Genomic DNA, 14,088 nt, shown 5'->3' on the forward strand with positions numbered 1-14,088 from the left:
GTTTAGAATCACTCATAAATTATTGGAAGTCTTATGAGATTCCAATTAAAAGCTAAATAGTGAAAGTTAGTGAAAATATAAAACTTGAAATAAGTAAAATTTTATTGTTGAAAGTTGTAGATAATCTCGTTAGAAACATATAGGCGAAAACCGCATCGAAATCCGAGTTATAACGAAGAAGTTATGATCAATCGAATATCCGCGATAAAACCGACACGGTGCCGAATGACGTAAAAAGTGAGTTTTCGATAAACTACTTTTTAGCCTTAGTGATCTAAATGAAAGTCGTAGTATTCGTTAAACCGAGAAATTCGATAAAAAGAACGCCAAAATCTGACTTCGTATGAGGAAATTATGATTTTTACAAGTTTCAGCTTAGCAGTAGACAGCTAAAAACTCGAATTTTAGATCGAGTGATTTTTAGCCGACACAACCTAAACGAGAATCGAAGGTCTCGTCATTAGTAGTACAACGGTAAAAAGTCTGACGAAAACGGACGTCGGATGAAGAAGTTATGAATTTTTAACGGATTTTCCAGTCCCGGTCTGTTAAAAATAATAATATAAAAATAAAGTCAAAATTTTCCGACGAAGTCTAAACGAAAGTTGTAGAGCATAATTTTCTCTACGCGTGCATATAAAGAACGTAAAAAACGGAGCTCGTATGAGAAAGTTATGGATTTTACAAGATTTGGCACAATTTTCGAGAAAAATCGCATGAATAGTGCTGCCACGTCATCCCTCGCATGCAGCCTCCACGTGTCACCTCCTGATAGGACCGAGGTTCGCTGTGTCACCTTCTGATTGGACCAAGTCCGCGGTCCACTAAGCCCCGGACACCTTCGCAGGAGACACCCCGCGGAGACTCCTCGGACCCTCGTGTCCCCCTCCCATTGGACCGAAGCAGCCGACCCGATCCGAAGCCAGAAGCCGCATCATCCAACCAATGCGAAGCAAGCACCTGTCCGTCCGAGCCTCGCCCTGCTGCCACCTGGTCCGAACCTTGCAGCCGCGTGCCCTCACCCCCTCGCTTCAGATCCGAGGCTCGCACCTATATAAGGGGTGCGAGACCTCCCGATTAAGAGTTTGAATTTTGGTCTTTTTCACCCCTTTTCAACATTTTCTTGCAATCCGACTTCCCCCGAAGCCCCGGTACTTATTCCAAAGCCCGAAACGCTCCCCGAGATTCCGGAGGAGTCCGAAAAATTTATCTTTTCGGTTTCGAAGCTCTACCTTCGCAGAGCCCGGTTTTCAAGAAAACTCCCGGTTTTCAACGAAGAAAGTCATATTTAGAGCCGAAGTGCTGCCCGAATTACTATTTTGACCCCGGTTATTTCTCGGTGAGTTTAATATATAGGAACAATTGTATGTTATGTGTTATATGTGCTATGTGCTTTTCCATGTTATTATCTCGAGTTGTTGTATTTGCTATTTTATAGCAAGGTTGTACATCTGACTTGAAGTGTATGACATAAGCATCACTTGGGTATTGGTATGAACCGTTGACCATGAAGTGTATGAAATAGGCATCACTTTGGCTTCGGTAGTATGCTAAGATAAGGCTGAAAGCCTAAATATTCTAGCAAAATGATATTCTTGAGTATTTACTGTGCCATTTGTGCTGAAACTTTATTGATTTTATATCAAGTATGGAATTTGTTATGTCTCATTGATTAATATGGAAAGCTTTTTGCATTATGCCTTTGTTGTTCCTTGTTCCTCTTTGCTTCTGGCATATTACAGTATATATATGGCATAACGTTATATTGTATCTATTATTGAACTCACTAAGCGCCACCGCTTACCCCTCTCAATGTTTAACTAATTTGCAGGAGATAAGCATCCAGTATAGTTATATACTGGTAGCAGATTTTTGAATAGTTTGAAACTACTGTATTGATAGAAGATTTTCGAATAGTTTGAAACTATTGTATTTTGCACTCCCATATGTATAAATCTATAGAATCCTGGGAAGTTATGTAATATATAACACTATGAGATAATGGGTTTGTATCCAGTAGTTTGTAACCGTTTTATCAATATAAAATATTGTTTTATGAATATGCATGTAGCATGTTTCGGAATAACAATTATCAAATATGAAAGTTTGGGTCTTTCAGAAATATGAAAGTATAGAAAGGGGTTCTTTCAGAGAAATACGCACAAGTATAGTTGGATGAAACTGTTGCGAGACATGGTGTGCCGCTAAAGATTACTTTCGATCGTGATAATAACTTCACTTCTCATTCTCGAATGAGTACGCAACATGAATTGGGATCTCGTGTTACTCTTAGCACAACTTATCATCCCCAGACAGGTGGTCAGAATAAGAGAACAATCCAAACAGTAGAAAATATACTGAAGGATTCAAATTGTACGAGAAAGAATGAAAGCGGCCCAGGATCGACAGAAGTCCTATGCAGAAAAGAGGAGGCGACCCATAAAATTCCAGTTGGGTGATTTCGTAATGCTAAAGGTATCCCCATGGAGAGGAATTATGTGATTTGGGAAGAAAGGAAAACTAAGTCCTAGATTTGTTGGTCCTTTCAAAATCATCCAGAGAATTGGTAAACAAGCATACCGCTTGAAATTGCCCGAAGATTTGGCAGATATTCATGATGTGTTTCATGTAAGTTATCTGCGTAAATGTTTGAGCTTATATGATGAAACGGTTCCGTTATCCGAGGTAAAATTGGATAATAAGTTAACATATGTAAAGGAGCCTGAAGAGATCGTAAACGAAAGAACGACTAATCTACGTAATAAAGAAGTGGAGTTGATGCTTGTCAATTGGAAACATCATCGAGACCCAAATTATACTTGGGAAAATAAGAATGAGATAAGAACAAAATATCCCCATTTGTTTTAATTGTTTTGATTTCGGGGACGAAATCCTCAAAAGGAGGAGGTATTTGTAACATACACGTTCAGTTATCATGTTTTGTAAAGCTTATTAGCTTAAAATGAATAATATTATATGTTTTTGAGCAATGAGTTCTAACAAGATAGTTTTATGAAGAATTGAAGTAAAACTATGTTTAGAATCATTTGGAAAGTATTGGAAGTCTTATGAGATTCCAATCAAAAGTCAAATATTGAAATTAACGGAAATATAAAGTTGGAAATAAATAAAAATAATGTTATTAAAAATTGTAGATTATCTTTTTAGAAAAATTTAGGCGAAAATCTCATCGAAATCCGAGTTATAACGAAGAAGTTCTGACCAATCGAAGATCCACGACAAAACCGGCAAACACTATTTAGCGTAAAAAGTTAGTTTTCGATAAACTACTTTTTAACTTTAGTGATCTAAATGCAAGTCGTAGTATTCGTTAAACCGATAATTTTCATAAAAAGAATGTCCAAATCTGACTTCGTATGAGGAAGTTATGATTTTTCTAAGTTTCGGAATAGCATTAGACAGCTAAAAACTCGAAATAAAGATCGAGTGATTTTTAGCCGACGCAACCTAAACGAGAATCGAAGGTCTCGTCAATAGTAGTACAACGGTAAAAAGACAGACGAAAACGGACATCAGATGAAGAAGTTATGAATTTTTAACGGACTTTTCTTGTCTCTGCCTGTTAAAAATATAATAATAAAATAAAGTCAAAATTAGCCGACGGTGTCTAAACGAAAGTTGTAGAGCATAATTTCACCTACGCGTGCATATGAAGAACGTAAAAAACGGAGCTCGTATGCAAAGTTGTACCTTTGGCCATGTGATCAGTGAAATAACTTATATTCACAGTGGTATTGGTATGTAGCCTCTGGCCGTGTAGAGCATGTCTCGTAAGAGAATGACTTCTACCACTATGGCATTGGCATAATGTTAGATAGGGCTGAAAGCCTGAAATCTACCAAAATGTTTGATCAGAAACTGTATGTCTTCTGTGCCATTTGGGCCGAAGCTTTATTGATGTATATCAAGTATGGAAATTGTTATGTCTCATTGATTGTAAATCTTTGAATCAAATCATTGATTGATATGGAAAACTTGTCACATGATTCACATATTCCTTTGTTTTTCTTTGTTCCTCTTTGCTTCTGTCATATTGGTATATATATGGCATAACGTTATATTGTATCTATTTTTGAACTCATTAAGTGTCACCGCTTATCCCTCTCAGTGTTTAACTATTGCAGGTAATAAGGATCCAGTATAGATACATACTGTTGGAAGATTTAGAATAGTTAATAATATTACTTTTGTTTTTAGTGATCGTGTATGTATAAAAATTATAATTTCATGGTTAGGTATGTAATATATTAAAACTTAGTCGGTTTGTATCCAGTCTTTTGTAATTAAACTATCAATGTAAAATATTGTTTATAAATATGCATGTAGCATGTTTTGGAGTATTATGATGTAGTTTTAGAGAGGGGTTCTCTCAATTTAAGTAATTATTAAATTAAATATATATTAAAGTCGAGTTGGTGGATTGAAAACATGTTGATAACTTTTACCTAACACAGTCTATTTAATTAAATGGTTTAGGTGGGTTGACCTATTTAACCAGAATGGGTTGAAAATATCAACCTAACTTGCTAATTTTGGGTTGAGTTGGTGAGTTGTGTGGATTTTTATCAGCTCTACTTTAAAGAATATGTTTTTAAATATCAAAGTAGGACACGTAAATTTGAAAAATACACGTGTTCCAGTTCTACATCTAGAAATCAAATGTTTAACTTGAGTCAACTGAATTATTAAAAAATCTAAACATAAGAGCTTATAAACAACTTGATTCTTGTTAAACGACATAATTTCTATATAGAAAAAAATCCTATATTTCCTTTAAATTTGCTAAAAAAGTATTATATCTTGTGGATCCTATGATGGTATTTATTGTAGTGAGTTGTGATAAAACATCTTTCAATAACAAGAAAGAAAAATCATCCTAAAACTTTTGTAGTTTTGCATAGATCATAACTTCAATTTCATCAACCATATTTTACAAGTAACAAAAGAGACACGTAAACCATAATCCCTCATTTAGTATTCTTAATTACATCATATAGTATCTATATAACGAGTTATTTTTTAAGTTTCAAACTGAATCATGTGTTTATTAAAACACGCTTGATATAGAGTACAGTTTAACACCTAGAAATCAAATGTTTTAATTTTAATCAACCAGATTATTAAAAAATCTAAACGTGCACCTTAGAAACAAATCGATTATTGTTAATCGACACAACCTTTATATAAAAATATTCTTAATTTTCTTTAAAAGTTGCTAAATATGAATTATATACGAGGGTAACCATGTTGATTTTTTAGTATTGAGTTGCATGAAACATTTTTCAATAAAGAAAGAAAACCCTCTCGAATATCCTGTAGTCTTGCATGGATCGTAACTTCAATTTCATCAACCAACTTTACAAGTAACATAGGAGAAACATAAATTATAATGTCTCATAGAGAGTGGAGAAATTCACTTTCCCATACCTTTCACTCTTTTCACGCCACCTTAATGCCACATCACTCCTTATCCTTCTCTAATCATTTTCCCTTTCACCTAAAAATGGGCAGCTCTTACTTTTCACCCATTAAATATGTTTTGGTTGTTGCTAGTGGTGAAGAAAAAGAAAGGGAAACAAGAGGAAATAGTAAGATTTATTGTCATAGTGGAAGAGATTACTATGGTGAAACTATAGGCGTGATGTCACTGCAACTAACCACAATCAAGGTAAGTGCACACCAAGATGAGATGTTCCCACATCCTATAGCCCTAAAATACACATGCCATTAACTTTTATAAATCACAACAAATGAATGACAGCAAACCAATGAATTGATCCATGATTAATATGTATTTTAAGTTTTTAACTAAATACAAAAACTAAAAAACTTTAGAAAGATTTTATTAACCAAATTAAACTTGCGATTTCATGCAACACAAATAGGTAGATCTTATTAATTGTCTGTCTCTACAAATATATTTGGTATATTTGAATTATATAGAATTATATTAGTGAATACAATTTGCTAAAAAAGAAAAAAAAGTACATTTATGTTAGTATGTTTATCTTTTTTTTTTTACAATTTGCAATAAAAGAAAAATGTACATTCATGTTTTTTTTTTCTTCAAAATGTTTATAACAAAATCCGTACAAGTAAGAATCTTTAGGGGGCAAACAAACAATTATTCAAAAGATAAAGTACCGTATTTGTAATTCTGTTGCTTATATATTAAATCTTAAATCGACGTTAGGGTTTACTTAGCCGGCTTGCTTCATCTATTCAGTGTAGGAGCTCAGAACCCTAACCATGGCCGTCGGGTACATTTCTCGCTCCCTTTCGCATATTTTTATAGATTTGATTCATGACTGATGTTCATATGTATTTGATTAAACAGGAAGAACAAGAGAATTTCAAAGGGAAAGAAGGGAGGCAAGAAGAAAGCGTGAGTCGTTTTTGAGAATTTTTTGATATTTTTCTCTAATTGAGCTTTATTTGTCGAAGATCTATGATTTTGAACAATTTCTATTGCAATCTGATTCCATGTTTGTTGAATAATATATCTAAACAGGGCTGATCCTTTTTCGAAGAAGGATTGGTACGATGTCAAAGCACCATCGTTGTTCAACGAAAGGAATGTTTGCAAAACCCTTGTTACACGTACCCAGGGTACCAAGGTAAACTTCTATTCATAACATCGTCGCTTGATTTGTTTTTGTGTTCATAAATTCATCTAGTAACTGATGTTCATGTATGCAATTTATCGAAATAAAATTCGATATAGAACTAGATTCAAAACGTTTAATATTGATTTTTGACATGCTTTCAGCACTGCTTTCACTCTTTTCCCAATCTATCGTGAACAGTTATTAACAATATCATATAGCTCTGTAACTTAATCTTATATATTCATAGATATTTAACCCTTCGTCAAAGCTAAATGTTTCTATCCTTTTCCTATTAGATTGCCTCCGAAGGACTCAAACATCGTGTCTTTGATGTATCCTTGGCTGACCTCCAAAAGGATGAGGACCATGCCTACAGAAAGATCCGTCTGAGAGCTGAAGATGTCCAAGGGAAGAATGTCTTGACCAATTTCTATGTATGTTACCATAACCCTTTTCTTCTTATGTATTTATAATCTCTGTTCCAACATTAACTTTGCATTTTCAACAGGGAATGGACTTTACCACAGATAAACTGAGGTCTCTTGTGAGGAAATGGCAGTCTTTGATTGAAGCACATGTTGATGTGAAGACAACTGACAGCTACACATTGAGAATGTTCTGCATTGGGTTCACTAAGAAGAGGACAAACCAGGTCAAGAGAACCTGCTATGCACAATCCAGCCAAATTCGTCAGGTGTGTTTATAGTTTCACATATAAGATCGAAGTATTTCATCAAGATTAAAGTTCTTGATTGCTGATTTTAGTAATTTGTTTGATTTTGTTAGATTCGAAGGAAGATGAGGGAGATCATGATCACTCAAGCTCAGTCTTGTGATCTTAAGGAGTTGGTTCTGAAGTTCATTCCTGAATCAATTGGGAGAGAAATTGAGAAGGCAACTTCCAGCATTTACCCATTGCAGAATGTTTTCATCCGTAAAGTTAAGATTTTGAAGGCACCCAAGTTTGATCTTGGCAAGTTGATGGAAGTAAGTTATTGTTTTTACTATATAAATTGAGGGTATTTTTGGAATTTTAGTTGATTATTGACTTGTGTTTTGATATGTAGGTTCATGGGGATTACTCTGAGGATGTTGGTGTTAAGGTGGAGAGGCCTGCTGATGAGCCTATTGCTGAAGCAACTGAAGTTATTGGTGCTTAAATGGGAGTTTGTTAGCTTCTTTTTTAATTGATAATTTGTTGAGCTTGAAATGGTTATCATGTGTTGGTTTTTATTTACATGAGATTTAAGGTTGATATTTTCTCTTGAAACCTGTGATGCAATTTTTGTAGTTTTCTTTCTACCAGATGATAAGCAATGTTCGAGACATTTATATTATGCATGATACTTTTGCCTATGGTTTATGAAATTATCAACTGATGTGTTAACGCCTTTGGTATATAAGTTTAAGCATGTTTTAGACAAAAAAAAGTTTATGAAGAAAGTGTATTATTGTATGCATTTGTTGCCTTTGGTCTTTCAAATATAGATGTTATGCATTTGCCTTGGGTCTTTGAAATATCAATAAGTCGGTCTTTTCATGATGTGTTGGAATCTATATGGAACACAAGTAAACGTGGCAATTGTCTCAGGTGGGTTTGTGTCAAAACGACAACTGAGTTAAGAGTGTTGGACCTTAACCCATCCACTTTAATTAATGTGTTGTTTTATGTTAACCTTTTCTTTAATATGTTGTGTTATGTTAACCTTTTCTTTTCGTGTTGAGTTTGTGACAAAATTAAAAAAATAAAAAAGTAGGAGGTGAAGAGAAGGTGTTGAGTTTGTGACAAAATAAAAAAAATAAAAAAGTAGGAGGTGAAGAGAAGGCGGGATGATGAGGATGAGAGAGTGGTCAAAGAGACTAATTTGAAGAAAATTAAAAATCTGAAAATGAAGTTTTGATTTAGATGGCTAAGGCCTTGTTTGGTAGCCTCTTAATTGGAGAATTAAGAGGCAGACTCTTAAATTTTAAGATTCAGTTTGGTAACATCTGAATTTATGCCTCTTAATTTATGAGATGCCTCTTAATTTTTCAGATATGAAGACGTGTCTGAATTAAAAAAACAACACGCATTCCTCTTTTGCCATAGTACTCCACCTCTTTTCCTCTTCTCCTTCTTTCACAAATGTCGACCCACCCTTTCTCACTGCATCTCCGATCTTACGACTGCAACCATCTGATATCCCTTCCGACATCAGCCGGCCACTGCCTCTGCTGCGCCGCCATCTCCGACGACAATGAACACTTCCATCCCATCGCTAATCGGTTCTTTCTCTCTCCGCTCTGTGCATAATCGACTGTACACTTCTCTACATCTTCTCTCTTCGATCGTTAACGCCATCCCCTAGACTAGCTCTGTTCTTCTCCGAGATAACGGGTTGCTCCATCCACCAATGACTTTGCCGTCGAAAACCCTTCCAGTTGCAAGTGAGATTTCTTCCTCTTTGCCCTAAAACTCTATAATAAGAGTTGAATTTGTTCTTTCCGGAATGTTTTGCTTCTAACAAATTTTGATAAAACTGTTATTAGGATCATCAATTTCAATTTCAGTCTCTTAAAATGTTGATCTTAAAATGTTGATGTATGTATAAATTCCAATTTTGATAAAACTGTTATTAGGATCATCACCAATTTGAATTTGGATTGGGCTTGAAGTGTTGATGTATGTATAAATTTTGATAAAACTGTTATTAGGATCATCAATTAACTTGTGTACCTGTTGATAATGGACAATTTCTTGCTTATATGGATGATGTTATGATGGAATTGTGTGCTGATATCATCTTATGGTCAGATGTTTTCTTTATAAAAATTTTGATGGTATAATTTCTCCACATCTGATGGTATGATTTCTTTTGATTTGTGCTGAAAAGCTTTGGTTGATTTTTTGTTGATAAAAGAGTGATAAATTGTATGGTTGTTTCTTAAGTGTGCAGGAAGTAGATTTGGTTTCAAGGCATATGGGATTGGTGGTGGTGTTTTTTTTTCCAATGTCGCTAGTTGCAACATGGATTGAAAAAAGTATTTTTATTTGGCTATTGTATGATGTTTATGTTTTCATGGATTAAAAGAAGTGAATTTGGAAGAATTTATGTTTAATTTGGTTTTATTGTATGATTTTTATGTTTCGATGGATTGAAAAAAATGAATTTGAAAGAATTTATGTTAAATTTGGTTATTGTATGATCACTTGTAATTTTTATCAATTATGCATTTATCATTTAACATAATATAGAACTACAGAAGGGTAAAATGAACATTTTTATCATTCATATTACAATTCAGAGGTTTCAACCAAACAACATGTTAAAAGTTCAGATCTTAAAAGTTCAGACCCTCTTAGAAATTCAGACCTCTTAAAAATTCAGATCCTACTAAACAGCCCCTAAGTCATTTCCACATTCCAAAAGGATTCAATTAATTAATTTTTTTTTTACTTATGGTTTTGGTTTTGAATCTTTCTACTTTATTTAAACAATTCAAAGATCTTGCATATAAATAAATGTATCATTTTCGAGTTAATATTCTTAACCCTAACCTTATCCGTTTAATTTTTGTACCATGTCATGTCAACTTGTTTATTTAAACGGGTTGAAATATCCTACCCAAACCTGTTTATTTCGTTTTGAGTTCGTTTTGAGTTTTGTGTCGTGTCAGTTTTTGTCACCTCTAAACACAAGGATGTTTTTTAAACCTAAAAATGATTGGAAAAGTCTTTGTTACTAACTAGTTAGTGTAATTAAATTTGTAATTTTTTTTTTAAATAGTGTTGTTCAAAATAATGTTAGGGGGTGTTTGATATGTAGTTGAATGGTCCGGTCAACACTTTTGCATGACTCACTCTGATCATCATGTTGATAGTTGTTTAATTCGTCTGACACTGTTAGTATCTGCTGACCCAACTTCTGATTCGGTCCACTAAAAAACGTAACTGACTCGGTTCTTGACATTGTTGTCCTAAGAAAAATCACGCTTCCTTTCCTCAACGACTCTTACTTCTTCCTCCTTCCCACACAACACTATCAACCACGACAGGAGGTTCCTGTTAGCCAGTTGCTGCTGCCGCCTCAAGCACAACCATGACAGGCGGTTGTTCCCATCGGCCTCTCCTGATGGCAGTGATATTCCGACAAGCAAATATAATTCTACAATCGTTGTCGAATATCTCAAAGAGAAAGTAATTTCACAAGGGAGTTTTCTTAGTTGATTATCTCTCAAATCTTTAATTGTTTTGTATCCTTCAATTTTTGTTGAATCTCAATCTCCTTCGGTTAATATTCATATTTGGTAAATTGACAGTGAATCAATCGAGAATAACTTTAAATTCACCTTGGATTTTCATCTGTCCACCTAGTGTTTGATCACTTGCCTGAGTGATTAATACTTTAGCAATACATATGTATTAAGTTTAACCGTTGTTAATGTAATATATGCCACACATACTAGTTAAAAAAAGGTTTAATTCTAATATGCATACACTCCTCTTTTAGCTCCCATTGTGTTTATTTTCATTTTAGTGGTTATTGAAGTAGTTTAATTCTTTCAAGAAAAACTATTTGTTTGTAAGAAATGCTGTTGTAGCAATTGGTTTACAAACTCATTAACTGTTATGATTTGTAAATGTATTATAGCACAAAATATAACAAAAAGGGTAAAATTTTCATTTTCAGTAATCAACACAGCCATTCAGATGCGTAATCAAACAACATGGTTTCAGTCAGAGGTTGATGTAATCATAACTTCAGACCAGATCCTTACTTAGTCAGATCTTATTCAGTCAGCAACCATCAAACAACCATCTATTGTATCAACTTGGTTTACAAACTCTTTATCTTTATGATTACCATAAACGATAATTAAATTTTCAAAGTAAAATTTTGGTTTCTCAATCTATAACAATCTATGTGTATAGACAACCCAAACTTACATTAATAAATAAGATTTTGTATTATAGTTCAATACATATCAATGGAAGGCAAACGGGCAACAAGCTGCGCCGCTAGCCCTTTTTGGATGACAAAACTAATTCTTTTAAAAATGGTAAAATTGTCATTTTCAGTAGTCAACGCTCAACACAACCAGTCAGATGCGTAATGAAACAACATGGTTTCAGTCTGAGGTTGATGATCAGCTGAATTATGTTGAGAGACTAGTGTCGATCTTGGATAGGAAGACGAAGACCTTGCGCAACAAGGCATGGTGTCTTTGGTCAAGGTCCAGTGGCAACATCGGAAGGGTTCCGAATGGACTTGGGAGCCCGATGCAGAGATGCAAGAGCACTACCCTGAGTTATTCGCGGAAGCGGGCTTCGAGGACAAAGTCTGATTCAAGTGGAGGAGAGGTGTAACACCTCGATTTCTAGGTATTTACATTTTCAACCCTTATTATGTAATTCGTTTGCAAGATGGTCCTAAGGAGCCTTAAATGAGAAAAACACCTTTTCATAGTACGTTGGCCGTACTCCTTGTATGTTGGGGGTACGTGGCAGAAGGCCAAACCCTAATTTTTAGGGTTTGGACCCTATTTAAGCAACATTAACTCCTTAAGACTCCTTCCCTCATCAACCTCCAACCCTATTTCGTACCTAGCAAACCCTAATCTATTTTGTGAGTATCTTTAAGCCATTAGTGTGTGTTTTGGTGTTCTTAGAGGAAGGAAAAGGAAAGGAGAACATCTTGGAAGCTTGAAGCACTTTAGATCCAAAGGCAACTTGCCCTCAAGCTTCATTTTGAGGTATAAAGTTCTGAACTTGGTGGTTATTTCATTAGATCTTGCCAGATGTGGAGTTTTGTGCTTATTAGCCCCATAATCTTGGTCTATTTGAGTATAAGCTACTCTAGACTAAATGAGTTGTCCTTTTAGACATTTTAGAGTGTCTAGAGTGATAAAAATGTGATCTTGGCCTTTCTAGTCCTTCCATGCAAAGGTTATGGTGTCTTAGTGGGTTAAAAAGTAAGAGTTTTAAGATTTGGACTCTTAATAGCCATGCAAAACCATAAAGTTGGAAACTTTATGGTTTAGATCACTATTTGGGACTAGATTTAGATTTTGGACGAAAGAACTTAATGAAATAAGCACTTAATGGGAAATATACCATCTGGACGAGTACGCTGGGCGTACTTCTGAGTACGCCACACGTACTCCCTTAGGAGCCCGTTTCTGGATCTTGAGTACGCTAAGCGTACATGCTGAGTACGCTGGACGTACTCAGCCTGAGTCAACTCGATTGACTTTTTGACCTTTGACCTTGACCATATTTTGACCTAGGGGTATTTTGGGTATTTTAAGCGACAATTAAGATTGGTCACTATTTGATGTATAGGTGACTGGTAGAGCTGATATTCAGAGTAGTGTCCTGTTCAACTATCTTTTCAGATTGAGATATGAGTTTTCCTCACTGTACTTGTGGGTCGAAGGCACCAATGCCGACCCATTGAGTTATAGATTCTGGTTTAGCAGATGTTGCTATGTTGTACAGATCTGTTAGAACTGAGTCTTGATATATAGGATGTTGTTATGCGATAGTGATTTGTAGATCTGTCTGTTAGTCTGTTGACTGGTTATATAATTATCTGTTTACTGGATATCTGTTATCTGTTATATATATATGTTGACATAGTTTGGTTGGGTTGAGGTGATGCTGCTTTGTGTGGAAGCCAACAAACCTGGGAGCAAGCCAGACATAAGTTGTGGGCCCGAGAGGCAAACCAGACTTATGATGTGGGCTCGGTAGTAAGCCAAACATGTACTGTGGGTCGGAAGGCAAGCCAAACTCATGTTGTAGACTCAAGGGTAATCCAATATGTTAGCTGTGGACCCAATATGCATGTTGTTATATGTTTGGGTGGTGGTATTTTGGGGGAACTCACTAAGCTTTTGCTTACAGTTTTCAGTTTTATGTTTCAGGTACTTCAGATAGTCGGGAGAAAACAAAGACGTGATTGTGCACATCCTTCCAGTTTTTTATGATTTTAGATTTGGGATACTCTGATTTGTGATTATCACTTTTGAGAACAATATTTTGTAAACAATTATGGTTTTTGGTTGGATTTTAAAAATAAAAATTTTACCTCGATTTTTGGGATGTCACACTCATATATAGTCAGATTCATACTGTTTGATACCACAATTAGAAAATTTGATTCGCATTATAGCCTATGATATATCTTAAACCGGGTCCGATAAAAGACTTAGTCTGATTAACCCATAATACCAACTCTAATGGACATTTACAATTAGGGATGAGCATCCGAACCGGCCTGGACGGAACCGGAACCGTTTCGGGAACCAAACTTGGTGGAAAATAGGAACCGAACCGGACCGTCGGTTCTACCGGTTCTTGCCGTGTCTTTAATTAATGTTGGAACCGGTCTTCGAGAGATAGCAACATACGGTTCCGGTTTTTGCCGGTTCTAATCGGTTCCCGGTTCCAAAAATCCACAAGAATATCGTCCCGGTC

The 14,088-nt window shown here is 35.2% G+C and overlaps 1 protein-coding gene across 1 annotated transcript; it reads left to right on the forward strand.

Moving 5' to 3' along the window:
- Positions 1-6,209: 6,209 nt before the first annotated feature.
- Positions 6,210-8,016, forward strand: LOC145119788 (small ribosomal subunit protein eS1-like). Its single transcript, XM_079055522.1, has 7 exons — positions 6,210-6,281; positions 6,359-6,406; positions 6,533-6,638; positions 6,926-7,063; positions 7,138-7,323; positions 7,416-7,616; positions 7,697-8,016. Exons 1-7 carry the CDS (start codon positions 6,271-6,273, stop codon positions 7,787-7,789), a joined length of 783 nt encoding a protein of 260 aa, XP_078911648.1. The 5' UTR covers positions 6,210-6,270; the 3' UTR covers positions 7,790-8,016.
- The last annotated feature ends 6,072 nt before the right edge of the window (positions 8,017-14,088 follow it).

This window comes from Lactuca virosa, chromosome 6 (genome assembly GCF_052849685.1).
Source record: "Lactuca virosa cultivar CGN04683 chromosome 6, Lactuca_virosa_CGN04683_v6, whole genome shotgun sequence".
Lineage (NCBI taxonomy): Eukaryota > Viridiplantae > Streptophyta > Magnoliopsida > Asterales > Asteraceae > Lactuca > Lactuca virosa.

Bases quoted from the DNA above. Each gene is read 5' to 3' on its own strand.
- LOC145119788 (XM_079055522.1), top strand. The intron at 6,639-6,925 runs GTAAACTTCTAT...TTTTCCTATTAG, and splicing joins CACGTACCCAGGGTACCAAG to ATTGCCTCCGAAGGACTCAA. The intron at 7,324-7,415 runs GTGTGTTTATAG...TGATTTTGTTAG, and splicing joins AATCCAGCCAAATTCGTCAG to ATTCGAAGGAAGATGAGGGA.